Source organism: Coregonus lavaretus, assembly GCF_964263955.1.
Source record: "Coregonus lavaretus genome assembly, contig: HAP1_SCAFFOLD_281, whole genome shotgun sequence".
Taxonomy (NCBI): Eukaryota; Metazoa; Chordata; class Actinopteri; order Salmoniformes; family Salmonidae; genus Coregonus; species Coregonus lavaretus.
The window spans coordinates 405,446-431,552 of NW_028167081.1; the positions used below are offsets into that span (position 1 = coordinate 405,446).

At 44.8% G+C, this 26,107-nt stretch overlaps 1 protein-coding gene across 1 annotated transcript; it reads left to right on the top strand.

The window, feature by feature from the left end:
• The first annotated feature begins 240 nt into the window (after positions 1–240).
• LOC311113901 (uncharacterized protein) lies at positions 241–25,442 on the top strand. The gene is made up of 2 exons (XM_084189181.1): positions 241–695; positions 24,037–25,442. Exons 1-2 carry the CDS (start codon positions 245–247, stop codon positions 24,765–24,767), a joined length of 1,182 nt encoding a protein of 393 aa, XP_084045307.1. The 5' UTR covers positions 241–244; the 3' UTR covers positions 24,768–25,442.
• Positions 25,443–26,107: the final 665 nt, after the last annotated feature.

Sequence of the window (26,107 nt, forward strand, 5' to 3'; positions counted from 1 at the left end):
GGACGGGACGCTTCTTTCAACAGCAGCAACAGTTAGTCAGACACCTCGGTAGCTTGCTAGACCAAATAGCCCAACCAATAAAGCTCTTTAGACGCTTTCGTGTATATTAGCCGCTGTGTTTTAAACCTACTTCTGTCGTCTAGTTAGTTATTCCATTTAATTTCATATTTACGGTGTTGTTGTTATTGGTCAGCTAGCTGGCTGGTTAAGTTAGCACTAGCCTAGCTAGCTAACATCCCCGACCATGAGCTCACTAAGCTACTCTCCTCCTGCTAAAGAAGAGGAGGTCTGCTGGACGGAGAAAGAAGCTCTAGTGAAAGAGGAGGAGGAAGAGGAGGATGTTACAATACAAAAACAAGTAGAGGGTGAAGCTGTTACCGTGAAAGAAGAAGAGAAAGACGTTACAGTGAAAGAAGAGGAAGACGCGTTCAGAGTGAAAGAGGAGGAGGATGTTACAGTGAAAGAAGAGGAAGACGCGTTCAGAGTGAAAGAGGAGGAGGATGTTACAGTGAAAGAAGAGGAAGACGCGTTCAGAGTGAAAGAGGAGGAAGATGTTACAGTGAAAGAAGAGGAAGACGCGTTCAGAGTGAAAGAGGAGGAGGAAGCCGTTTTTGGAGTGAAGAAGGAGGGAGAGATAACTGTCACGTTGAAAGATGAAGATGAAGAGGAGGAGATAGGAGATCTGATTAACACCAGTAAGTACCGTCTTAAATGTGTTTTTCACTTTGGATATTTGGAGTTCGCTTGTCAATTCAATGGAGAGAGATGCTATGCTACTAGCATCATGTTATGAATTTGCAAAGCAATCTCCTATAGTGTTTTTTCTCAAAGTTGTCAGTATGTCACGTGTCCTACTTCAAATCAAATCAAATCAAATGTTATTGGTCACATGCGCCGAATACAACAGATGCAGACATTACAGTGAAATGCTTACTTACAGCCCTTAACCAACAGTCCATTTATTTTAAACAAAAAAGTAAGAATAAAACAACATCAAAAAAGTGTTGAGAAAAAAAGAGCAGAAGTAAAATAAAGTGACAGTAGGGAGGCTATATATACAATAAAATAAAGTGACAGTAGGGAGGCTATATATACAGGGGGGTACCGTTGCATAGTCAATGTGCGGGGGCACCGGCTAGTTGAGGTAGTTGAGGTAATATGTACATGTGGGTACAGTTAAAGTGACTATGCATGAATACTTAACAGAGTAGCAGCAGCGTAAAAAGGATGGGGTGGGGGGGCAGTGCAAATAGTCCGGGTAGCCATGATTAGCTGTTCAGGAGTCTTATGGCTTGGGGGTAGAAGCTGTTGAGAAGTCTTTTGGACCTAGACTTGGCACTCCGGTACCGCTTGCCGTGCGGTAGCAGAGAGAACAGTCTATGACTAGGGTGACTGGAGTCTTTGACAATTTTGAGGGCCTTCCTCTGACACCGCCTGGTATAGAGGTCCTGGATGGCAGGGAGCTTTGCCCCAGTGATGTACTGGGCCGTACGCACTACCCTCTGTAGTGCCTTGCGGTCAGAGGCCAAGCAGTTGCCATACCAGGCGGTGATGCAACCAGTCAGGATGCTCTCGATGGTGCAGCTGTAGAATTTTTTGAGGATCTGAGGACCCATGCCAAATCTTTTTAGTCTCCTGAGGGGGAATAGGCTTTGTCGTGCCCTCTTCACGACTGTCTTGGTGTGTTTGGACCATGACAGTTCGTTGGTGATGTGGACACCAATGAACTTGAAGCTCTCAACCTGTTCCACTACAGCCCCGTCGATGAGAATGGGGGCGTGCTCAGTCCTCTTTTTTTCCTGTAGTCCACAATCATCTCCTTTGTCTTGGTCACGTTGAGGGAGAGGTTGTTGTCCTGGCACCACACGGCCAGATCTCTGACCTTCTCCCTATAGGCTGTCTCATCGTTGTCGGTGATCAGGCCTACCACTGTTGTGTCGTCGGCAAACTTAATGATGGTGTTGGAGTCGTGCCTGGCCATGCAGTCATGGGTGAACAGAGAGTACAGGAGGGGACTGAGCACGCACCCCTGAGGGGCCCCCGTGTTGAGGATCAGTGTGGCAGATGTGTTGTTACCTACCCTTACCACCTGGGGGCGGCCCGTCAGGAAGTCCAGGATCCAGTTGCAGAGGGAGGTGTTTAGTCCCAGGATCCTTAGCTTAGTGATGAGCTTTGAGGGCACTATGGTGTTGAATGCTGAGCTGTAGTCAATGAATAGCCTTCTCACGTAGGTGTTCCTCTTGTCCAGGTGGGAAAGGGCAGTGTGGAGTGCGATAGAGATTGCATCATCTGTGGATCTGTTGGGGCGGTATGCAAATTGGAGTGGGTCTAGGGTTTCTGGGATTATGCTGTTGATGTGAGCCATGACCAGTCTTTCAAAGCACTTCATGGCTACAGACGTCAGTGCTACGGGTCGGTAGTCATTTAGGCAGGTTATCTTAGAGTTCTTGGGCACGGGGACTATGGTGGTCTGCTTGAAACATGTTGGTATTACAGACTCAGTCAGGGACATGTTGAAAATGTCAGTGAAGACACTTGCCAGTTGGTCAGCACATGCTCGGAGTACACGTCCTGGTAATCCGTCTGGCCCTGCGGCCTTGTGAATGTTGACCTGCTTAAAAGTCTTACTCACATCGGCTACGGAGAGCGTAATCACATAGTCGTCCGGAACACCTGGTGCTCTCATGCATGCTTCAGTGTTGCTTGCCTCGAAGCGAGCATAGAAGTGGTTTAGCTCGTCTAGTAGGCTTGTGTCACTGGGCAGCTTGCGGCTGTGCTTCCCTTTGTAGTCTGTAATAGTTTTCAAGCCCTGCCACATCCGACGAGCGTCAGAGCCAGTCAGTGCTACGGAGGTCATAGCGGGATTTCTTATTAGCGTCCGGGTTAGAGTCCCGTTCCTTGAAAGCGGCAGCTCTACCCTTTAGCTCAGTGCGGATGTTTCCTGTAATCCATGGCTTCTGGTTGGGGTATGTACGTACGGTCACTGTGGGGACGACATCATCGATGCACTTATTGATGAAGCCAGTGACTGATGTGGTGCAATCAGTGCAATCAGTGAACTCATTCAGTGCAATCTTAATGCCAGCATTGGTTTGTGGTGGTAAATAGACAGCTATGAAAAATATAGATGAAAACTATCTTGGTAAATAGTCACGTGTCCTACTTATCAGTACACTCAGAACAACTTAAGCATTACGAAACTTCTATTCGATCAAGTAAACATCACGTAGCACGTAAGCCATTCATTTTGTTGACCAACTTGGACCAGCTCATTGACCTCCATACAAAAACTCCACCTGCTGGAAGGAGAGATATTCCCGTGAGTTGGTTCTCTCTCTTCCTCTAGGGCTACACTAGCTTGTGCTAGCTAGCTAGTAATCTCGTTCCCAGACACTTCCACGCAGTGTGGGGACGAGGTTAGCCAGCTAGCTACATTCCCTCGGCGTAAAGCAGCGCTCGGCAGGCCGGGGCTAAGGACACAGTGTACCGATGCAAAATCGGCAGTGTATCAAATACTTGTTCTCAAACATATACTCATTAAAATACAAAAACACAGTCATGGGAAGATATATTGAGACCTAGGTGTCTTTTACACATGTATATACAGTGGGGAGAACAAGTATTTGCTACACTGCCGATTTTGCAGGTTTTCCTACTTACAAAGCATGTAGAGGTCTGTCATTTTTATCATAGGTACACTTCAACTGTGAGAGACGGAATCTAAAACAAAAATCCAGAAAATCACATTGTATGATTTTTAAGTAATTCATTTGCATTTTATTGCATGACATAGGTATTTGATACATCAGAAAAGCAGAACTTAATATTTGGTACAGAAACCTTTGTTTGCAATTACAGAGATCATACGTTTCCTGGTTGACCAGATTTGCACACACTGCAGCAGGGATTTTGGCCCACTCCTCCATACAGACCTTCTCCAGATCCTTCAGGTTTCGGGGCTGTCGCTGAGCAATACGGACTTTCAGCTCCATCCAAAGATTTTCTATTAGGTTCAGGTCTGGAGACTGGCTAGGCCACTCCAGGACCTTGAGATGCTTCTTACGGAGCCACTCCTTAGTTGCCCTGGCTGTGTGTTTCGGGTCTTTGGACTGATCCATTGTGGAGGCCTGTCTGAGTGGACTGATCCATTGTGGAGGCCTGTCCGAGTGGACTGATCCATTGTGGAGGCCTGTCTGAGTGGACTGATCCATTGTAGAGGCCTGTCTGAGTGGACTGATCCATTGTGGAGGCCTGTCTGAGTGGACTGATCCATTGTGGAGGTCATGGGGGTGGCACAGTGCATCACTCTAAGACATTGTATATGGTTAGAACAATGGTGCAAAACTAATAAAAACTAATAATATTTCATAACAAATGTGCTTTCTCCCTCGTTGGATAGCAGTCGCTGTCCACGGTTCTGAAACAGTCTTCAGTGCGACGTTGAACAGGCGCCTTTCCCTAGACCATGTTGCATGTGCATAATAGGGCATCCAATGGTGGAAAACCAACGTTTTGGAAATACATAACGCCATCTAACCAAAATATCATAGAACGTTATCTATATGCAGTTATCTTAGACAGCCAGCTAACGTTAGCTATTTAGCCAACTAGCTATGTTATCTATATGCAGTTATCTTAGCCAGCCAGCTAACGTTAGCTATTTAGCCAACTAGCTATGTTATCTATATGCAGTTATCTTAGCCAGCCAGCTAACGTTAGCTATTTAGCCAACTAGCTATGGTCTATATCAAATCATGTTATCTATATGCAGTTATCTTAGCCAGCCAGCTAACGTTAGCTATTTAGCCAACTAGCTATGGTCAAATCATGCTCTGGCACCCCAATGGTGGAACAAGCTCCCTCACGACGCCAGGACAGCGGAGTCACTCACCACCTTCCGGAGACATTTGAAACCCCACCTCTTTAAGGAATACCTGGGATAGGATAAAGTAATCCTTCTACCCCCCCACCCCCCACCCCAAAAAAAAAAAATATATATATATATAATAATTGTAAAGTGGTTATCCCACTGGCTATAGGGTGAATGCATCAATTTGTGAGTCGTTCTGGACTAGAGCGTCTGCTAAATGACGTAAATGTGCCCTTGAGCAAGGCACTTAACCCTAATTGCTCCTGTAAGTCGCTCTGGATAAGAGCGTCTGCTAAATGACTAAAATGTAAAATGTAAATGTAATGTTATCTATATGCAGTTATCTTAGCCAGCCAGCTAACGTTAGCTATTTAGCCAACTAGCTATGGTCTACGAGCTGGATACCAACTTCCGGAGACCCAGTTAGAACCCAACTAACAAAACCCAACTGAAACATAACTGCAGATCAAAAGAGCAAGAGACATACAGAATGATGGCAGGGGAAAATCCCCAACATCCAAAATAGATAGATTCCAGATGTCAGTCAGCTAGCGCGTTAGCAGTAAAGCCAAAAGTGGGAAAAAGTTACAAAAACTCCCGTAGTCTACTTCCCAGAGAACATGCTGAGAAGTAGTGATGAGGGGGGAAACGAAGCTTCCTGTAGCATCGACGCTTTCCAGCCAAATGGGTCAAAAATAGGTTCATTACTCAAGGCTTTGAGCAACACAGAATTTAGAACAGCCACATTTTTATAGACGACATCCCACACGCCCTACTGACTGTGCAGCGTAGCCTTTATGTCTTCTACTAAACCACTGGCCGTATTGGAGAGCATCAAATCCATGCTGCATTGTGGGTAAATGTTGACTGATTTATAAATAATATAATGAGTAGTTATTTATGATGCAAGGTGATTTGTAGATCAGTCAATCGGCAGTCGCCTGCATTTTGTCGGCTGCATTGTCGAACAAGCCTATTACTAAACCAATCAGGTGGTTGTTTGACGAAATGAAGCTTCAGACGTCATTGATCACGTGCTGCTGATAAAGTGATACAGCAATCGGCACACTGCTTTGAAGTATACTGCTTAGGGATTTCAACGCATTCCTTGTAGCTCCGGTATCAAACCTAACATCCCTACTGAAAAGTTAACAAAACAAAAAGGAACAAGCAGGTCTGATTTTCTCTTTTCTTTTGAGCCCACCGCAAGAAGGTACCAGAGCCGAACCGTGTTAACGGGTTCCCACTAGATAACACAACCACACAGTGCATGAAAAACATGAGGCGTGGCTAACGTTAGCCAGCTTGAGCTAGCTTCCGAGCTAGCATACAAACTCGGTAGCACAGAGTAGATCCCCCATATGACGTTGAGAAATAGTGCATTGTGGGTAGTTTAGAAGATATCCCGAAATAAGTTAATAAATATGTAATAAAGCAAAAACATAACTGTTTGAACTTAATAGATAACCAGATCGTGACTACAACTAAGTTCCTAAGTCTTTAACCACACTGTGTTGTTACATTGGTGAGTAAAAACTCATGCTTCCTACCCTTTAAGTTTTTGTCTGAAAATAAAATCTACATTTTACTCAACTTCGTTACCCACTCCAGTCAGCAGATGGCGATGTGGGACTTTAAGGCTGTGCTGCTAGTGTGACGTATAGTGGACGGGACGCTTCTTTCAACAGCAGCAACAGTTAGTCAGACACCTCGGTAGCTTGCAGTTAGTCAGACACCTCGGAGAAAGAAGCTCTAGTGAAAGAGGAGGAGGAAGAGGAGGATGTTACAATACAAAAACAAGTAGAGGGTGATGCTGTTACCGTGAAAGAAGAAGAGAAAGACGTTACAGTGAAAGAAGAGGAAGACGCGTTCAGAGTGAAAGAGGAGGAGGATGTTACAGTGAAAGAAGAGGAAGACGCGTTCAGAGTGAAAGAGGAGGAGGATGTTACAGTGAAAGAAGAGGAGGCTCCCGTGTTTGGAGTGAAAGAGGAGGAGGAGGAGATGACTGTCACATCGAAAAAGGAGGAGGAAGAAGAGGAGGAAACTGGATATCTGGTTCCGGTTTCCCAAAGGCATCTTAAGGCATCCAATGATTCTAATGATGAACTTAGCAGTAAGATGCTTTTGAGAAACCAGGCCCTGATTAACACTAGTAAGTACTGTCTTAAAAACAGAGGCACAAACTCTGCAGTTGTTGAACTGATGTGTGGTGTTAAAGGTGAAATCTGCAGTTGCTACATCCATATTTGGACTTTTATATTATTTATATATATCCATTGATTCTTGAAGAATATAACACATGCCTCATTGAGCTTAGTTCATCTGTCATACCCCATCAGATCCCAAAATAAGCTTTTTTTACTCCAATGTTTAGAAACAATGTAAATGTAAACCAACACTGTATAGCCTCAACATGGTTAAAACTATAATATTGATATCATGGATGGTCAGTCCTTGCATCCATAGGTCTGTCTGTCTATTTATTTGAGAGTAGTTACATTTCTCCAGTCCCATCCTCATCTTATTACCAAAACAGTGGTGGAATGACAGCTTTGTTATTGTTTGAACTGCAGATTGGTTGATTGATTGATGTGTGGCTTTTTTTAAAGGGGCAACCTAGGATTTAAACAGCAACAAAATTGGGGGCTGGAGAAATGTAACCACTCTCAAATTCATAGAGAAAGTTATTGTAGCAACCTTAACCCAAAACCTAGCGACCTCATCAAGAAGTTAAGACATGGTATAACAGTTATAAGGTGTTGGCTTGACAGTCTCTGGACCCAGGTTTGAGTCCAGCTCAGGGCTACCCCTGAATTCACTACACTATGAATACAAGGACTGGCCATCAATAAGGTCAAAATCATAGTTTTAACCTGTTTTTTAAGATATACAGTGTTTGTTTACAACCAGTGGCATTATACAGTGGGGGAAAAAAGTATTTAGTCAGCCACCAATTGTGCAAGTTCTCCCACTTAAAAAGATGAGAGAGGCCTGTCATTTTCATCATAGGTACACGTCAACTATGACAGACAAAATGAGAGAAAGAAAATCCAGAAAATCACATTGTAGGATTTTTTATGAATTTATTTGCAAATTATGGTGGAAAATAAGTATCTGGTCAATAACAAGAGTTTCTCAATACTTTGCTATATACCCTTTGTTGGCAATGACACAGGTCAAACGTTTTCTGTAAGTCTTCACAAGGTTTTCACACACTGTTGCTGGTATTTTGGCCCATTCCTCCATGCAGATCTCCTCTAGAGTAGTGATGTTTTGGGGCTGTCGCTGGGCAACACGGACTTTCAACTCCTTCCAAAGATTTTCTATGGGATTGAGATCTGGAGACTGGCTAGGCCACTCCAGGACCTTGAAATGCTTCTTACGCAGCCACTCCTTCGTTGCCCGGGCGGTGTGTTTGGGATCATTGTCATGCTGAAAGACCCAGCCACGTTTCATCTTCAATGCCCTTGCTGATGGAAGGAGGTTTTCACTCAAAATCTCACGATACATGGCCCCATTCATTCTTTCCTTTACACGGATCAGTCGTCCTGGTCCCTTTGCAGACAAACAGCCCCAAAGCATGATGTTTCCACCCCCATGCTTCACAGTAGGTATGGTGTTCTTTGGATGCAACTCAGCATTCTTTGTCCTCCAAAAACGACGAGTTGAGTTTTTACCAAAAAGTTATATTTTGGTTTCATCTGACCATATGACATTCTCCCAATCCTCTTCTGGATCATCCAAATGCACTCTAGCAAACTTCAGACGGGCCTGGACATGTACTGGCTTAAGCAGGGGGACACATCTTGTTACTTTGGTCCCAGCTCTCTGCAGGTCATTCACTAGGTGCCCCCGTGTGGTTCTGGGATTTTTGCTCACCGTTCTTGTGATCATTTTGACCCCACGGGGTGAGATCTTGCGTGGAGCCCCAGATCGAGGGAGATTATCAGTGGTCTTGTATGTCTTCCATTTCCTAATAATTGCTCCCACAGTTGATTTCTTCAAACCAAGCTGCTTACCTTTATATCCAAGATGGCGTAGTAGTGCAGTTCTGTTTTGTCGTGTGTCTGTAAATAGCCTGTAAATACCCTATTTTTCTGTATTTTTCGTACATATTTCCCTATCAGACTTTTCATCCTTCTACAAAATATACTTTCCTGCAACCCGCCTCACTCAATGTGGAACGGATTCTATTATTGACTTACCTTTATCTAGAATCTAGAATCTCCAGTTGAAACTAGCTAGCCAGCTAGCCAGCTAACTAGCTACTTGCTATTAGCCACAGCTAGCGGTATTTCACCCAGAACATTGGATTTTTTTCTGCGGGATTAATTTTAATCACTGGACATTAATCACCGGATATTCGGCCAGTCTGCACACTGTCTGATTCCGCCGGAATCACTGAATCACTGGACCTTTAACTCCGGATTCATCGCTACCAGCCAGCTACAACAAAACGGACGCTGTGGTCTGGCTAATCATCCTGAGCTAGGCCCATCTCCCGGCTATCTACCTCTCTGTCAACCGGACGGGACCACCTAGTGTTGACACGGAGCCCCGCCGATCCTACACGACTGGTCTGCCGACGAAATCGTCTGATGTGGTTACGACGTTAACCACGAAGATTCCATCCATCTGCTAGCCCCGGCCCGCTAGCACACGCTAGCCGTGGCCTCTTACTCACTAGTGCTTCACCACCGGACCTTATGATAACTCAGCTATACAGCTGATGTCTGCTGGACTGTTCCTTTTTACGGTACTACATCCTGTTTCTGTTTAGCCTCAGCCCAAACATGGTTAGTTTATTGTTGTTTCGGTTATTTCTAATTTTACTATATCACTGTAGACCCCCCAGCCTAGCTAAACCTGCCTTAGATAGCTCCTTTGCCCCTCCCCCTATACATGCGGAGACCGACTCAATTGATGCCTCCAGCGATGCTATCTCTTTCATTGTTACCCAACGCTTAGGTTTACCTCCACTTTACTCATATCCTTCCATATCCTTGTCTGTACATAATGCCCTGAATCTTTTCTATAACACCCGGAAATCTGCCCCCTTTATTCTATGTACCCAACGCACTAGAAGACCAGTTCTTAAAGCCTTTAGCCGTATCCTTATTCTAGTCCTCCTCTGTTCCTCTGGTGATGTAGAGGCTAACCCAGGCCCTGCAGCCCTCAGTATCACTCCTACTCCCCAGGCGCTATCATTTGATGACTTCTGTAATCGCAAAAGTCTTGGTTTCTTGCACATAAATATCAGAAGTCTACTTCCTAAGTTTGAGTTATTCACTGCGTTAGCACACTCTGCCAACCCTGATGTTCTAGCAGTGTCTGAATCCTGGCTCAGGAAGGCCACCAAAAATTCTGAAATTTCCATCCCCAACTATAACATTTTCCGTCTAGATAGAACTGCCAAAGGGGGTGGAGTTGCAATCTACTGTAGAGATAGCCTGCAGAGCTCTATCATACTATCCAGGTCTGTGCCCAAACAGTTTGAGCTTCTACTTCTAAAAATCCACCTTTCCAGAAATAAGTCTCTCACTGTTGCCGCTTGCTACAGACCCCCCTCAGCCCCCAGCTGTGCCCTGGACACCATATGTGAATTGATTGCCCCCCATTTATCCTCAGAGTTTGTACTGCTTGGTGATCTAAATTGGGATATGCTTAATACCCCAGCCATCCTACAATCCAAGCTAGATGCCCTCAACCTCACGCAAATTATCAACGAACCTACCAGGTACAACCCTAAATCCGTAAACATGGGTACCCTCATAGATATCATCCTGACTAACATACCCTCTAAATACACCTCAGCTGTCTTCAACCAGGATCTCAGCGATCACTGCCTTATTGCCTGCGTCCGTAACGGGTCCGCGGTCAAACGACCACCCCTCATCACTGTCAAACGCTCCCTAAAACACTTTAGCGAGGAGGCCTTCCTAATTGACCTGGCCCAGGTATCCTGGATGGATATAGATCTCATTCCGTCAGTAGAGGATGCCTGGTTGTTCCTTAAAAGTAATTTCCTCTCAATCTTAAATAAACATGCCCCATTCAAAAAATACAGAACTAAGAACCGATATAGCCCCTGGTTCTCCTCAGACTTGACTGCCCTTGACCAGCACAAAAACATCCTGTGGCGTACAGCATTAGCATCAAATAGCCCCCGTGATATGCAACTTTTCAGGGAAGTTAGGAACCAATATACACAAGCAGTCAGGAAAGCAAAGGCTAACTTTTTCAAACAGAAATTTGCATCCTGTAGCACTAACTCCAAAAAGTTTTGGGACACTGTAAAGTCCATGGAGAATAAGAGCACTTCCTCCCAGCTGCCCACTGCACTGAGGCTAGGAAACACTATCACCACCGATAAATCTACAATAATCGAGAATTTCAACAAGCATTTTGCTACAGCTGGCCATGCTTTCCATCTGGCTACCACTAACCCGGCCACCAACTCTTTACCCTCTGCTGCAACTTGCCCATGCCCCCCCCCCCCGCTTCTCCTTCACACAAATTCAGACAGCTGATGTTTTGAAAGCGCTGCAAAATCTGGACCCCTACAAATCAGCTGGGCTAGACAATCTGGACCCTTTCTTTCTAAAACTAGCCGCTGAAATTGTCGCAACCCCTATTACTAGTCTGTTCAACCTCTCTTTCATAACGTCTGAGATCCCCAGAGATTGGAAAGCTGCCGCGGTCATCCCCCTCTTCAAAGGGGGTGACACTCTAGATCCAAACTGCTACAGACCTATATCCATCCTGCCCTGCCTTTCGAAAGTATTTGAAAGCCAAGTTAACAAACAGATCACCGACCATTTCGAATACCACCGTACCTTCTCCGCTATGCAATCCGGTTTCCGAGCTGGTCACGGGTGCACTTCAGCCACGCTCAAGGTCCTAAACGATATTATAACCGCGATTGATAATAGACAGTACTGTGCAGCCGTCTTCATCGACCTGGCCAAGGCTTTCGACTCTGTCAACCACCGCATTCTTATTGGAAGACTAAATAGCCTTGGTATCTCAAATGACTGCCTCGCCTGGTTCACCAACTACTTCTCAGATAGAGTTCAGTGTGTCAAATCGGAGGGCCTGTTGTCTGGACCTATGGCAGTCTCTATGGGGGTGCCACAGGGTTCAATTCTTGGGCCGACACTTTTCTCCGTGTATATCAATGATGTCGCTCTTGCTGCTGGTGACTCTCAGATCCACCTCTACGCAGACGACACCATTTTGTATACATCTGGCCCTTCATTGGACACTGTGTTAATAAACCTCCAAACGAGCTTCAATGCCATACAACAATCCTTCAGTAGCCTCCAACTACTCTTAAACACTAGTAAAACTAAATGCATGCTTTTCAATCGAACGCTGCTGGCACCCGCCCTCCCGACTAGAATCACCACTCTCGACGGGTCTGACCTAGAGTATGTGGACAACTACAAATATCTAGGTGTCTGGTTAGACTGTAAACTCAACTTCCAGACTCACATAAAGAATCTCCAATCCAAAGTTAAATCTAGAATCGGCTTCCTATTTCGCAACAAAGCCTCCTTCACTCATGCTGCCAAACATGCCCTCGTAAAACTGACTATCCTACCGATCCTTGACTTCGGCGATGTCATTTACAAATTAGCCTCCAACACTCTACTCAGCAAATTGGATGTAGTCTATCACAGTGCCATCCGTTTTGTCTCCAAAGCCCCATACACTACCCACCACTGTGACCTGTACGCTCTTGTTGGCTGGTCCTCACTACATGTTCGTCGTCAAACCCACTGGCTCCAGGCCATCTATAAATCACTGCTAGGCAAATCCCCGCCTTATCTTAGCTCATTGGTCACCATAGCAGCACCCACCCGTAGTCTGCGCTCCAGCAGGTATATCTCACTGGTCATTCCCAAAGCCAACACCTCCTTTGGCCGCCATTCCTTCCTGTTCTCTGCTGCCAATGACTGGAACGAATTGCAAAAATCTCTGAAGCTGGAGACTCTTATCTCCCTCAATAACTTTAAGCATCAGTTGTCAGAGCACCTTACCGATCACTGCACCTGTACACAGCCCATCTGAAATTAGCCCACCCAACTACCTCATCCCTATATTGTTATTTATTTTGCTCTTTTGCACCCCAGTATCTCTATTTGCACATAATCTCTTGCACATCTAGCATTCCAGTGTTAATACTATTGTAATTATTCTGCACTATAGCCTATTTATTGCCTTACCTCCATAACTTGCTACATTTGCACACACTGTATATATATTTTCTGTTGTATTTTTGACTTTATGTTTTTTACCCCATATGTAACTCTGTGTTGTTTTTATTGCACTGCTTTGCTTTATCTTGGCCAGGTCGCAGTTGTAAATGAGAACCTGTTCTCAACTGGCTTACCTGGTTAAATAAAGGTGAAATAAAAAAAATAAAAAAACCTATTGCAGATTCAGTCTTCCCAGCCTGGTGCAGGTCTACAATTCTGTTTCTGGTGTCTTTTGACAGCTCTTTGGTCTTGGCCATAGTGGAGTTTGGAGTGTGACTGTTTGAGGTTGTGGACAGGTGTCTTTTATACTGATAACAAGTTCAAACCGATGCCATTAATACAGGTAATGAGTGGAGGACAGAGGAGCCTCTTAAAGAAGGAGTTACAGGTCTGTGAGAGCCAGAATTCTTGCTTGTTTGTAGGTGACCAAATACTTATTTTCCACCATAATTTGCAAATAAATTCATTAAAAATCCTACAATGTGATTTTCTGGAATTTTTTTCCTCAATTAGTCTGTCATAGTTGACGTGTACCTATGATGAAAAGTACAGGCCTTTCTCATCTTTTTAAGTGGGAGAACTTGCACAATTGGTGGCTGACTAAATACTTTTTCCCCCCACTGTACAAGCTTATGTTTTGGTTTTTGATGGGGAAATACATTTGAGGCATTTATAAGTTATATTCTTCAAGAATCAATGGCTATACAGTATATGGGTCTTTCTATAACTGCCAGTGAGGATTTCCTTGCATTTATGGCAGTGTGGTTCCCTTAAGGGTCAGTCAACTTTGGTACAACATACTATGGGGAGTCACACTCTCGCGACATCGAGGCTATATACAGGTGGTACCGGTACCGAGGTAATGGGCTGGGGGCTATATACAGGGGGTACCGGTACCGAGGTAATGTGCCGGGGTACAGGTTAGTCCAGGTAATAATGAGGCTATATACAGGGGGTACCGGTACCGAGGTAATGTGCCGGGGTACAGGTTAGTCCAGGTAATAATGAGGCTATATACAGGGGGTACTGGTACCGAGGTAATGGGCTGGGGTACAGGTTAGTCCAGGTAATAATGAGGCTATATACAGGGGGTACCGGTACCGAGGTAATGTGCTGGGGTACAGGTTAGTCCAGGTAATAATGAGGCTATATACAGGGGGTACTGGTACCGAGGTAATGGGCCGGGGTACAGGTTAGTCCAGGTAATAATGAGGCTATATACAGGGGGTACTGGTACCGAGGTAATGTGCTGGGGTACAGGTTAGTCCAGGTAATAATGAGGCTATATACAGGGGGTACCGGTACCGAGGTAATGGGCTGGGGTACAGGTTAGTCCAGGTAATAATGAGGCTATATACAGGGGGTACCGGTACCGAGGTAATGGGCTAGGGTACAGGTTAGTCCAGGTTATAATGAGGCTATATACAGGGGGTACCGGTACAGAGGTAATGTGTGGGGGTACAGGTTAGTCCAGGTAATAATGAGGCTATATACAGGGGGTACCGGTACCGAGGTAATGGGCTGGGGTACAGGTTAGTCCAGGTAATAATGAGGCTATATACAGGGGGTACCGGTACCGAGGTAATGTGTGGGGGTACAGGTTAGTCCAGGTAATAATGAGGCTATATACAGGGGGTACCAGTACCGAGGTAATGTGCTGGGGTACAGGTTGGTCTAGGTAATAATGAGGCTATATACAGGGGGTACCGGTACCGAGGTAATGGGCTGGGGTACAGGTTAGTCCAGGTAATAATGAGGCTATATACAGGGGGTACCGGTACCGAGGTAATGTGCTGGGGTACAGGTTAGTCCAGGTAATAATGAGGCTATATACAGGGGGTACCGGTACCGAGGTAATGTGCTGGGGTACAGGTTAGTCCAGGTAATAATGAGGCTATATATAGGGGGTACCGGTACCGAGGTAATGTGCTGGGGTACAGGTTAGTTCAGGTAATAATGAGGCTATATATAGGGGGTACCGGTACCGAGGTAATGTGCTGGGGTACAGGTTAGTTCAGGTAATAATGAGGCTATATACAGGGGGTACCGGTACAGAGTCAATGGGCTGGGGTACAGGTTAGTCCAGGTTATAATGAGGCTATATACAGGGGGTACCGGTACAGAGTCAATGGGCTGGGGTACAGGTTAGTTCAGGTAATAATGAGGCTATATACAGGGGGTACCGGTACCGAGGTAATGGGCTAGGGTACAGGTTAGTCCAGGTTATAATGAGGTTATATACAGGCGGTACCGGTACCGAGGCATAACAAGACAAAACAAAGGAGGGAGGGGATTAATTGTTCAGCAGTCTTATGGCTTGGGGGTAGAAGCTGTTAAGGAGCCTTTTGGTCCTAGACTTGGCGCTCCGGTACCGCTTGCTGTGCGGTAGCAGAGAGAACAGTCTATGACTTGGGTGACTGGAGTCTTTGACGATTTTCCTCTGACATGCCTAGTATCTAGGTCCTGGATGGCAGGAAGCTTGACCCCAGTGATGTAAAAAACAAACAAAATATAACTATTGTAAAATAGATTGTGTCCGTAAAATGTATCTATAAGTTGGAAATAGAAGCCTAAGTGTTGTTGTTCATTAGTTTGCTGCAATTAGGGGAGAGGTGGTAGGGTTAGTGGAAAATAATACATTTACATTTAAGTCATTTAGCAGACGCTCTTATCCAGAGCGACTTACAGGAGCAATTAGGGTTAAGTGCCTTGCTGAAGGGCACATCGACAGATTTTTCACCTACTCGGCTCAGGGATTAGAACCAGCGACCTTTCGGTTACTGGCACACCGCTCTTAACGACTAAGCTACCTGCCGCCATAATAAAGGAAAATATATTTTTAAATGATATATATATATTTATTATTATTATATATGTCTGTGTATATTAAATGTGTATATTTACATTTGAGTCATTTAGCAGACGCTCTTATCCAGAGCGACTTACAGTTAGTGTACACTATGTACACTACCAGTCAAAAGTTTGGACACACCTACTCATTCAAGGGTTTTTCTTTATTTTTTACTATTTTCTACATTGTAGAATAATACTGAAGACATCAAAACTATGAAATAACACATATGGAATCATGTAGTAACAAAAAAAGTGTTAAACAAAGAGATTATGTAAAGTAGCCACCCTTTGCCTTGATGGCAGCTTTGCACTCTTGGCATTCTCTCAACCAGCTTCATGAGGTAGTCACCTGGAATGCATTTCAATTAACAGGTGTGCCTTAAGTTAATTTGTGGAATTTATTTCCTTCTTAATGCATTTGAGCCAATCAGTTGTGTTGTGACAAGGTAGGGGTGGTATACAGAAGATAGCCCTATTTGGTGAAAGACCAAGTCCATATTATGGCAAGAACAGCTCAAATAAGCAAAGAGAAACTGGCTCTCATGAGGACCGCCACAGGAATGGAAGACCCAGAGTTAGCTCTGCTGCAGAGGATAAGTTCATTAGAGTTACCAGCCTCAGAAATTGCAGCCCAAATAAAGACTTCACAGATTTCAAGTCACAGACGTATCTCAACATCAACTGTTCAGAGGGGACTTGGTAAATCAGGCCTTCATGGTTGAATTGCTACAAAGAAACCACTACTGAAGGACACCAATAAGAAGAAGAGATCTGCTAGGGCCAAGAAACACGAGCAATGGACATTAGACCGGTGGAAATTGTCTTTATGCGACGCGATGTGGGTGAACGGATGATCTCCGCGTGTGTACATTTACATTTACATTTTAGTCATTTAGCAGACGCTCTTAACCAGAGCGACTTACAGGAGCAATTAGGGTTAAGTGCCTTGCTCAAGGGCACATTAACGTCATTTAGCAGACGCTCTTAGCCAGAGCGACTCACAAATTGGTGCGTTCACCCTATAGCCAGTGGGATATCCACTTTACAATTTGGGGGGGGGGGGGGGGGTTAGAAGGAATACTTTAGCCTATCCCAGGTATTCCTTAAAGAGGTGGGGTTTCAAATGTCTCCGGAAGGTGGTGAGTGACTCCGCTGTCCTGGCGTCGTGAGGGAGCTTGTTCCACCATTGGGGTGCCAGAGCAGCGAACAGTTTTGACTGGGCTGAGCGGGAGCTGTGCTTCCGCAGAGGAAGGGGAGCCAGCAGGCCAGAGGTGGATGAACGCAATGTCCTCGTTTGGGTGTAGGGACTGATCAGAGCCTGAAGGTACAGGGGTGCCGTTCCCCTCACTGCTCCAAAGGCAAGCACCATGGTCTTGTAGCGGATGCGAGCTTCAATTGGAAGCCAGTGGAGTGTGCGGAGGAGGGGGGTGACGTGAGAGAACTTGGGAAGGTTGAACACCAGACGGGCTGCGGCATTCTGGATGAGTTGTAGGGGTTTAATGGCACAGGCAGGGAGCCCAGCCAACAGCGAGTTGCAGTAGTCCAGACGGGAGATGACAAGTGCCTGGACCAGGACCTGCGCCGCTTCCTGTGTAAGGCAGGGTCGCACTCTCCGAATGTTGTAGAGCATGAACCTGCAGGAGCGGGTCAACGCCTTGATGTTGGCGGAGAACGACAGGGTGTTGTCCAGGGTCACGCCTAGGCTCTTCGCACTCTGGGAGGAGGACACAGCGGAGTTGTCTACCGTGATGGCGAGATCATGGAACGGGCAGTCCTTCCCCGGGAGGAAGAGCAGCTCCGTCTTGCCAGGGTTCAGCTTGAGGTGGTGATCCGTCATCCATACTGATATGTCTGCCAGACATGCAGAGATGCGATTCGCCACCTGGTGATCAGAAGGGGGAAAGGAGAAGATTAGTTGTGTATCGTCAGCGTAGCAATGATAGGAAAGGCCATGTGAGGATATGACAGAGCCAAGTGACTTGGTGTATAGGGAGAAAAGGAGAGGGCCCAAAACCGATCCCTGGGGGACACCAGTGGTGAGAGCACGTGGTGCGGAGACAGCTTCCCGCCACGCCACTTGGTAGGAGCGACCGGTCAGGTAGGACGCAATCCAGGAGTGAGCCGCGCCGGAGATGCCCATTTCGGAGAGGGTGGAGAGGAGGATCTGATGGTTCACAGTATCAAAGGCAGCAGACAGATCTAGAAGGACAAGAGCAGAGGAGAGAGAGTTAGCTTTAGCAGTGCGGAGAGTCTCTGTGACACAGAGAAGAGCAGTCTCAGTTGAATGACCAGTCCTGAAACCTGATTGGTTTGGATCAAGAAGGTCACTCTGAGAGAGATAGCAAGAGAGTTGGCTAAAGACGGCACGCTCAATAGTTTTGGAAAGAAAAGAAAGAAGGGATACTGGTCTGTAGTTGTTGACATCAGTGGGGTCGAGTGTTGGTTTTTTGAGAAGGGGAGTAACTCTCGCTCTCTTGAAGACGGAAGGGACATGGCCAGCGGTCAAGGATGAGTTGATCAGCGAGGTGAGGTAGGGGAGAAGGTCACCGGAGATGGTCTGGAGAAGGGAGGAGGGGATGGGGTCAAGCGGGCAGGTTGTTGGGCGGCCTGCAGTCACAAGTCGCAGGATCTTATCTGGAGAGAGAGGGGAGAAAGAAGTCAAAGCATAGGGTAGGGCAGTGTGAGCAGGACCAGCAGTGTCATTAGACTTAACAAACAAGGATCGGATGTCGTCAACCTTCTTTTCAAAGTGGTTGACGAAGTCATCCACAGAGAGAGAGGAGGGGGGGGGGGGGGATTCAGGAGGGAGGAAAATGTGGCAAAGAGTTTCCTAGGGTTAGAGGCAGATGCTTGGAATTTAGAGTGGTAGAAGGTGGCCTTAGCAGCAGAAACAGATGAAGAAAATGTAGAGAGGAGGGAGTGAAAAGATGCCAGGTCGGCAGGGAATTTAGTTTTCTTCCATTTCCGCTCCGCTGCCCGGAGCTCTGTTCTGTGAGCTCGCAATGAGTCATCAAGCCACGGAGCTGGAGGGGAGGACCGAGCCGGCCGGGAGGATAGGGGACACAGAGAGTCAAAGGATGCAGAAAGGGAGGAGAGGAGGGTTGAGGAGGCAGAATCAGGAGATTGGAGGGAGAAGGATTGAGCAGAGGGAAGAGATGATAGGATGGAAGAGGAGAGAGTAGTGGGAGAGAGAGAGCGAAGGTTGCGGCGGCGCATTACCATCTGTGTAGGGGCAGAGTGAGTAGTGTGGGAGGAGAGTGAGAGAGAAAAGGAAACAAAGTAGTGGTCGGAGACTTGGAGGGGAGTTGCAGTGAGATTAGTAGAGGAGCAGCATCTAGTGAAGATGAGGTCAAGCGTATTGCCTGCCTTGTGAGTAGGGGGGGACGGTGAGAGGGTGAGGTCAAAAGAGGAGAGGAGTGGAAAGAAGGAGGCAGAGAGAAATGAGTCAAATGTGGACATAGGGAGGTTGAAATCCCCCAAAACTGTGAGGGGTGAGCCATCCTCAGGGAAGGAACTTATCAAGGCGTCAAGCTCATTGATGAACTCTCCAAGGGAACCTGGAGGGCGATAGATGACAAGGATATTAAGCTTAAATGGGCTAGTGACTGTGACAGCATGGAATTCAAATGAGGAGATAGACAGATGGGTTAGGGGAAAAATTGAGAATGTCCACTTGGGAGAGATGAGGATTCCTGTACCACCACCCCTCTGACCAGATGCTCTCGGGGTATGCGAGAACACATGGTCAGACGAGGAGAGAGCAGTAGGAGTAGCGGTGTTTTCAGTGGTGATCCATGTTTCCGTCAGCGCCAGGAAGTCGAGGGACTGGAGGTTGGCATAGGCTGGGATGAAGTCAGCTTTGTTGGCAGCAGAACGGCAGTTCCAGAGGCTGCCTGCGACCTGGAACTCCACGTGGGTGGTGCGTGCAGGGACCACCAGATTGGAGAGGCAGCAGCCACGCGGTGTGGTGCGTTTGTGTAGCCTGTGCAGAGAGGAGAGAACAGGGATAGGCAGAGGCATAGTTGACAGGCTGTAGCAAATGGCTACAAAAATGCAGAGGAGATCGGAATGAAATGGGCTAAGCATCTGGGAGTGGAGAGAGCAGGGCCTCCCTCACCAAAACTTCTAGCTCGGAAACTAAAATTGTTTCACTGAACCACCCGAAGAAAAAACTCTCCCAACTTCCGCCTTTGGAAATCAGAATTGTTGTGAACCACAGCGGTTCAATGTTTAAAGGAGTAGACTCAACCCACTTTGTTCAGCTAGCCAACTATGACTCCATAGCCAACTAGCAGACTAGCATCCAATAACAATAACACACCGTTTAGCGCCAACACTTGGTCACAACAAACCACCAATATTGTGATATCACACTAAACAGATCATTCGTGTCTGTGTCAAGTTCCTTATGTGACGCAGCAATGATTAGACGTTGGCTAGCTAGGACAAGTAAATTGTGGTTAGCTACTACAGTACAGCCAAATGGTCATGTTGGGTAGCTAGCAATGGCCACTGTGTCGACTCTGTTTGAAGAACGGCTAGCTAGCTAGCTTCGTGCTACAGCTGGCACGGCCGAGGACACTGCCAAGACACAGTAACTACCCACAACAACCCACGAAGCCTAGCTATGACGCCGTAGCCAACCTGCAAGCTAGCATCCATTAACACACAACTTAGCATCAACACCTGGCCACAACAAACTGCCAAGAGTGTGTCAGCACACCAAACAGACAATTCAAGTCCGTGTCGAGTTCCCTTCACAACGCAGCAAAAAAATAAAATAATAATAATAATAATAATTAAACGTTGGAACCAGCTCTCCAGCGTTGCTAATCGTTACCAATAGCTACCCGCTAGCTAGCTAGCTTCGTGCCTCAATTCTAACCCACAATTACCCACGGAAAGCTACAATAACAACAATACTAACCTACAATAAATACAATACCTAACTACAGCTAACTACCTACCTACGATCTAGTACATGGTTAAGCAAAAGTTAAACGTTGGGTAGGACTACATTACCGTTGGAGCCAGCTCTCCAGCGTTGCTAATCGTTACCAATAGCTACCCGCTAGCTAGCTAGCCTCGTGCCTCGATACTAGTCCACAATTACCTATGGAAAGCTACTACAACCACAATACTAACCTACAATAAATTCAATACCTAACTACAGCTAGCTACCTACCTACGATCTAATACATGGTTAAGCAAAAGTTAAACGTTGGGTAGGAGTACATTACCGTTGGAACCAGCTCTCCAGCGTTGCTAATCGTTACCAATAGCTACCCGCTAGCTAGCTAGCCTCATGCCTCGAAACTAACCCACAAATTACCCACGGAAAGCTACAATAACAACAATACTAACCTACAATAAATACAATACCTAACTACAGCTAACTACCTACCTACGATCTAATACATGGTTAAGCTTTACTCAACACTACATGTAGCTTACCCCTACTTACCTACTTACCTACTTACCTCCAGCCAGAGAAAAACACGTCCTCTCCCGTCAGCTGTTGTGTAGGATGTTGTCAGCTGTTGTGTAGTTCCCACCGTGAAGCATGGAGGAGGAGGTGTGGTGATGTGGGGGTGCTTTGATGGTGACACTGTCTGTGATTTATTTAGAATTCAAGGCACACTTAACCAGCATGGCTACCACAGCATTCTGCAGTGATACGCCATCCCATCTGTTTTGGGCTTAGTGGGACTATTATTTTGCTTTTCAACAGGACAATGACCCAACACTCCTCCAGGCTGTGGAAGGGCTATTTTACCAAGAAGGAGAGTGATGGAGTGCTGCATCAGATGACCTGGCCTCCACAATCCCCCGACCTCAACCCAATTGAGATGGTTTGGGATGAGTTGAACCGCAGAGTGAAGGAAAAGCAGCCAACAAGTGCTCAGCATATGTGGGAACTCCTTCAAGACTGTTGGAAAAGCATTCCAGATGAAGCTGCTTGAGAGAATGCCAAGAGTGTGCAAAGCTGTCATCAAGGCAAAGGGTGGCTATTTGAAGAATCTCAAATATAAAATATATTTTGATTAGTTTAACACTATTTTGGTTACTACATGATTCCATATGTGTTATTTCATAGTTTTGATGTCTTCACTATTGTCCTACAATGTAGAAAATAGTAAAAATAAAGAACAACCCTTGAATGAGTAGTTGTGTCCAAACTTTTGTCTGGTACTGTATGTTATTGTTAGGTGAAGTTATGGGCCAATTTGGCATACACTTAGTGTGTAAAGGTAGCCAAAGAGCATTTTACTGAATTAGTGGTGAATTAGTGAATGGCGACACAGAGCTTAATGTGAGTTTCCTTGAGTAGCACTCCCGATCTTGCTCTGATAATGTGTGGTAATATTCAGAATACATTGTGAAAAACTAAAATCTTTGCTCACCATTGTTGCTCCATGCAGATATACTACATCCATAACTAGAGGTTATTAGCATGGAGGAGTTCAGATATACTACATCCATAACTAGAGGTTATTAGCATGGAGGAGTTCAGATGTACTACATCCATAACTAGAGGTTATTAGCATGGAGGAGTTCAGATATACTACATCCATAACTAGAGGTTATTAGCATGGAGGAGTTCAGATATACTACATCCATAACTAGAGGTTATTAGCATGGAGGAGTTCAGATATACTACATCCATAACTAGAGGTTATTAGCAGGGAGGAGTTCAGATATACTACATCCATATCTATCGGTTATTAGCATGGAGGAGTTCAGATATACTACATCCATAACTAGAGGTTATTAGCATGGAGGAGTTCAGATATACTACATCCATAACTAGAGGTTATTAGCATGGAGGAGTTCAGATATACTACATCCATAACTAGAGGTTATTAGCATGGAGGAGTTCAGATATACTACATCCATAACTAGAGGTTATTAGCATGGAGGAGTTCAGATATACTACATCCATAACTAGAGGTTATTAGCATGGAGGAGTTCAGATATACTACATCCATAACTAGAGGTTATTAGCATGGAGGAGTTCAGATATACTACATCCATAACTAGAGGTTATTAGCATGGAGGAGTTCAGATATACTACATCCATAACTAGAGGTTATTAGCATGGAGGAGTTCAGATATACTACATCCATAACTAGAGGTTATTAGCATGGAGGAGTTCAGATATACTACATCCATAACTAGAGGTTATTAGCATGGAGGAGTTCAGATATACTACATCCATAACTAGAGGTTATTAGCATGGAGGAGTTCAGATATACTACATCCATAACTAGAGGTTATTAGCATGGAGGAGTTCAGATATACTACATCCATATCTAGAGGTTATTAGCATGGAGGAGTTCAGATATACTACATCCATAACTAGAGGTTATTAGCATGGAGGAGTTCAGATATACTACATCCATAACTAGAGGTTATTAGCATGGAGGAGTTCAGATATACTACATCCATAACTAGAGGTTATTAGCATGGAGGAGTTCAGATATACTACATCCATATCTAGAGGTTATTAGCATGGAGGAGTTCAGATATACTACATCCATAACTAGAGGTTATTAGCATGGAGGAGTTCAGATATACTACATCCATAACTAGAGGTTATTAGCATGGAGGAGTTCAGATATACTACATCCATAACTAGAGGTTATTAGCATGGAGGAGTTCAGATATACTACATCCATAACTAGAGGTTATTAGCATGGAGGTGTTTCTGCAGCCAAATTGTGTTACATAGCAACAAGCAGCAAACACTGAAAGGGTCCTATATTGGAGAGTAAAAGTCGTCTGGCACTCTGCTTAGGATTTCAACAACTTTAAACTTTAACTTATTTCTAGCCTACAGTCATCGATGTTACTACTAATGTGAAAACAAGACAAAATATGACTATTGTTGCTCACTTGACTGTATAAAAGACAATTGTCAAATAATTTAAGGCATCAATTGTTGTACAATTTCATGGGTACGCTCTGGGTATCACCTTTTACCTCAAATAAACAGTGTATTTCTGCTGTTGTGTTTCTTTAACCATCTGTCTGACTTTGTCGTTCACACAGGAGAGAGACGTGGCTATCGTGGATCCTCTGGGGAGCCTCAACAACATGATGCTGACGAGGCAGAAAGGTCTCTCTCCAGATCAGAACACCTTAAGAAAAACCATCTGAGACCCACTGGGAAGAAATCTCACTGCTGCTCTGACTGTGGGAAACGTTGCAGGTTTTCATCAGAACTTAAAATACACCAGCGAGTACACACAGGAGAGAAACCTTATAGCTGTGATCAATGTGGGAAGAGTTTTACTCATTTAAGCTCCCTGATAGTACACCAGAGAACACACACAGGAGAGAAACCTTATAGCTGTGATCAATGTGGGAAGAGTTTTACTCGGTCAAGCTCCCTGATAGTGCACCAGAGAACACACACAGGAGAGAAACCTTACGACTGCTCTGACTGCGGAAAGACTTTTGTTAGTTTAAGAGATTTAAAATCACACCAGAGAACACACACAGGAGAGAAACCTTATAGCTGTACTCAATGTGGGAAGAGTTTTACTCATTTAAGCTCCCTGGTAGTACACCAGAGAACACACACAGGAGAGAAACCTTATAGCTGTGATCAATGTGGGAAGAGTTTTACTCGGTCAAGCTCCCTGATAGTGCACCAGAGAACACACACAGGAGAGAAATCTTACGACTGCTCTGACTGCGGAAAGACTTTTGTTAGGTTAAGAGATTTAAAATCACACCAGAGAACACACACAGGAGAGAAACAATTTAGCAGGAGATAAATGATATAGCTGGAGATAAATGATATAGCTGTGATCATGTGACAAGAGATACTTTGATAAAAGATCTCTGATCAAACATCAGAAAATACATACATGAGTTGTTTCATGATATCAATGAAATAATGTCACAATGTAGAATGTTTTAACATTGTACATTTACATTTTAGTCATTTAGCAGACGCTCTTATCCAGAGCGACTTACAGGAGCAATTAGGGTTAAGTGCCTTGCTCAAGGGCACATTTACGTCATTTAGCAGACGCTCTTATCCAGAGCGACTCACAAATTGGTGCGTTCACCCTATAGCCAGTGGGATAACCACTTTACAATTTTTTTTGGGGGGGTGGGGGAGGGGGTAGAAGGATTACTTTATCCTATCCCAGGTATTCCTTAAAGAGGTGGGGTTTCAAATGTCTCCGGAAGGTGGTGAGTGACTCCGCTGTCCTGGCGTCGTGAGGGAGCTTGTTCCACCATTGGGGTGTAGAAGGAGTACTTTAGAAGGAGTACTTTGTAGAAGGAGTACTTTAATTAATAATGTCCCAATGTAGAACCCTAAACATTTCCCCCTGTTCAATTTATTTCAGCGTGATATGGATATTAGCCTCTGGGAAAAACCCAGGCTATGAATTGAAAGAGTATTTATGTGATTTAACAAAAAGTAAAAAAAAAAAAAAAAAAAAAAAGTTGTGTTACACGTTAATCAAAACGTAGCTAGCTGTTTTCTACAAATTGTCCTCTGACCAGAGATGTACACATTATTCCCAGATTCCATGTGGGGTTTGAGCTATTCGTTTTAACAGGATGTGCAACCTCATCTCCCCCCTCTTGCGCAATTGATTTCAACATGATATCGATGAAATAAGTGTTGCGTTCCTTTGTTTAGCGACCCATAAATGTAAATGCATCACTCCAAAATGTAGCTGACTGTCTTCTGCAGGTTGTCCTCTAACCAGTGAGGTAAAAGTTATCTCCCATTTCCATGTGTTTTTTTAGTTGTGTTAGTTTCAACAGCAGGTACAACCTGATCTCCCCCATAATCGATATCAGTGACTTATTGTTGGTGCTTGTGCAGTTTATAAGGTGCTTGTTTTAATATGATTATTGTGGCACATTTGTGTAGATAGTACAGTTTAGGTTTAGGTTTTCAATATATCACAAACTGTTTTTGCATATTGGTTATTGATTTGGACATGTTAAAACTGTGTTTTGACATTGAGGTTTCCCACGTAGCAAAATGTCATTGAAAAGAAGACTATGCCTGATGTCCAATATAAACTCAGCAAAAAAAGAAACGTCCCCTTTTCAGGACCCTGTCTTTCAAAGATAATTTGTAAAAATCCAA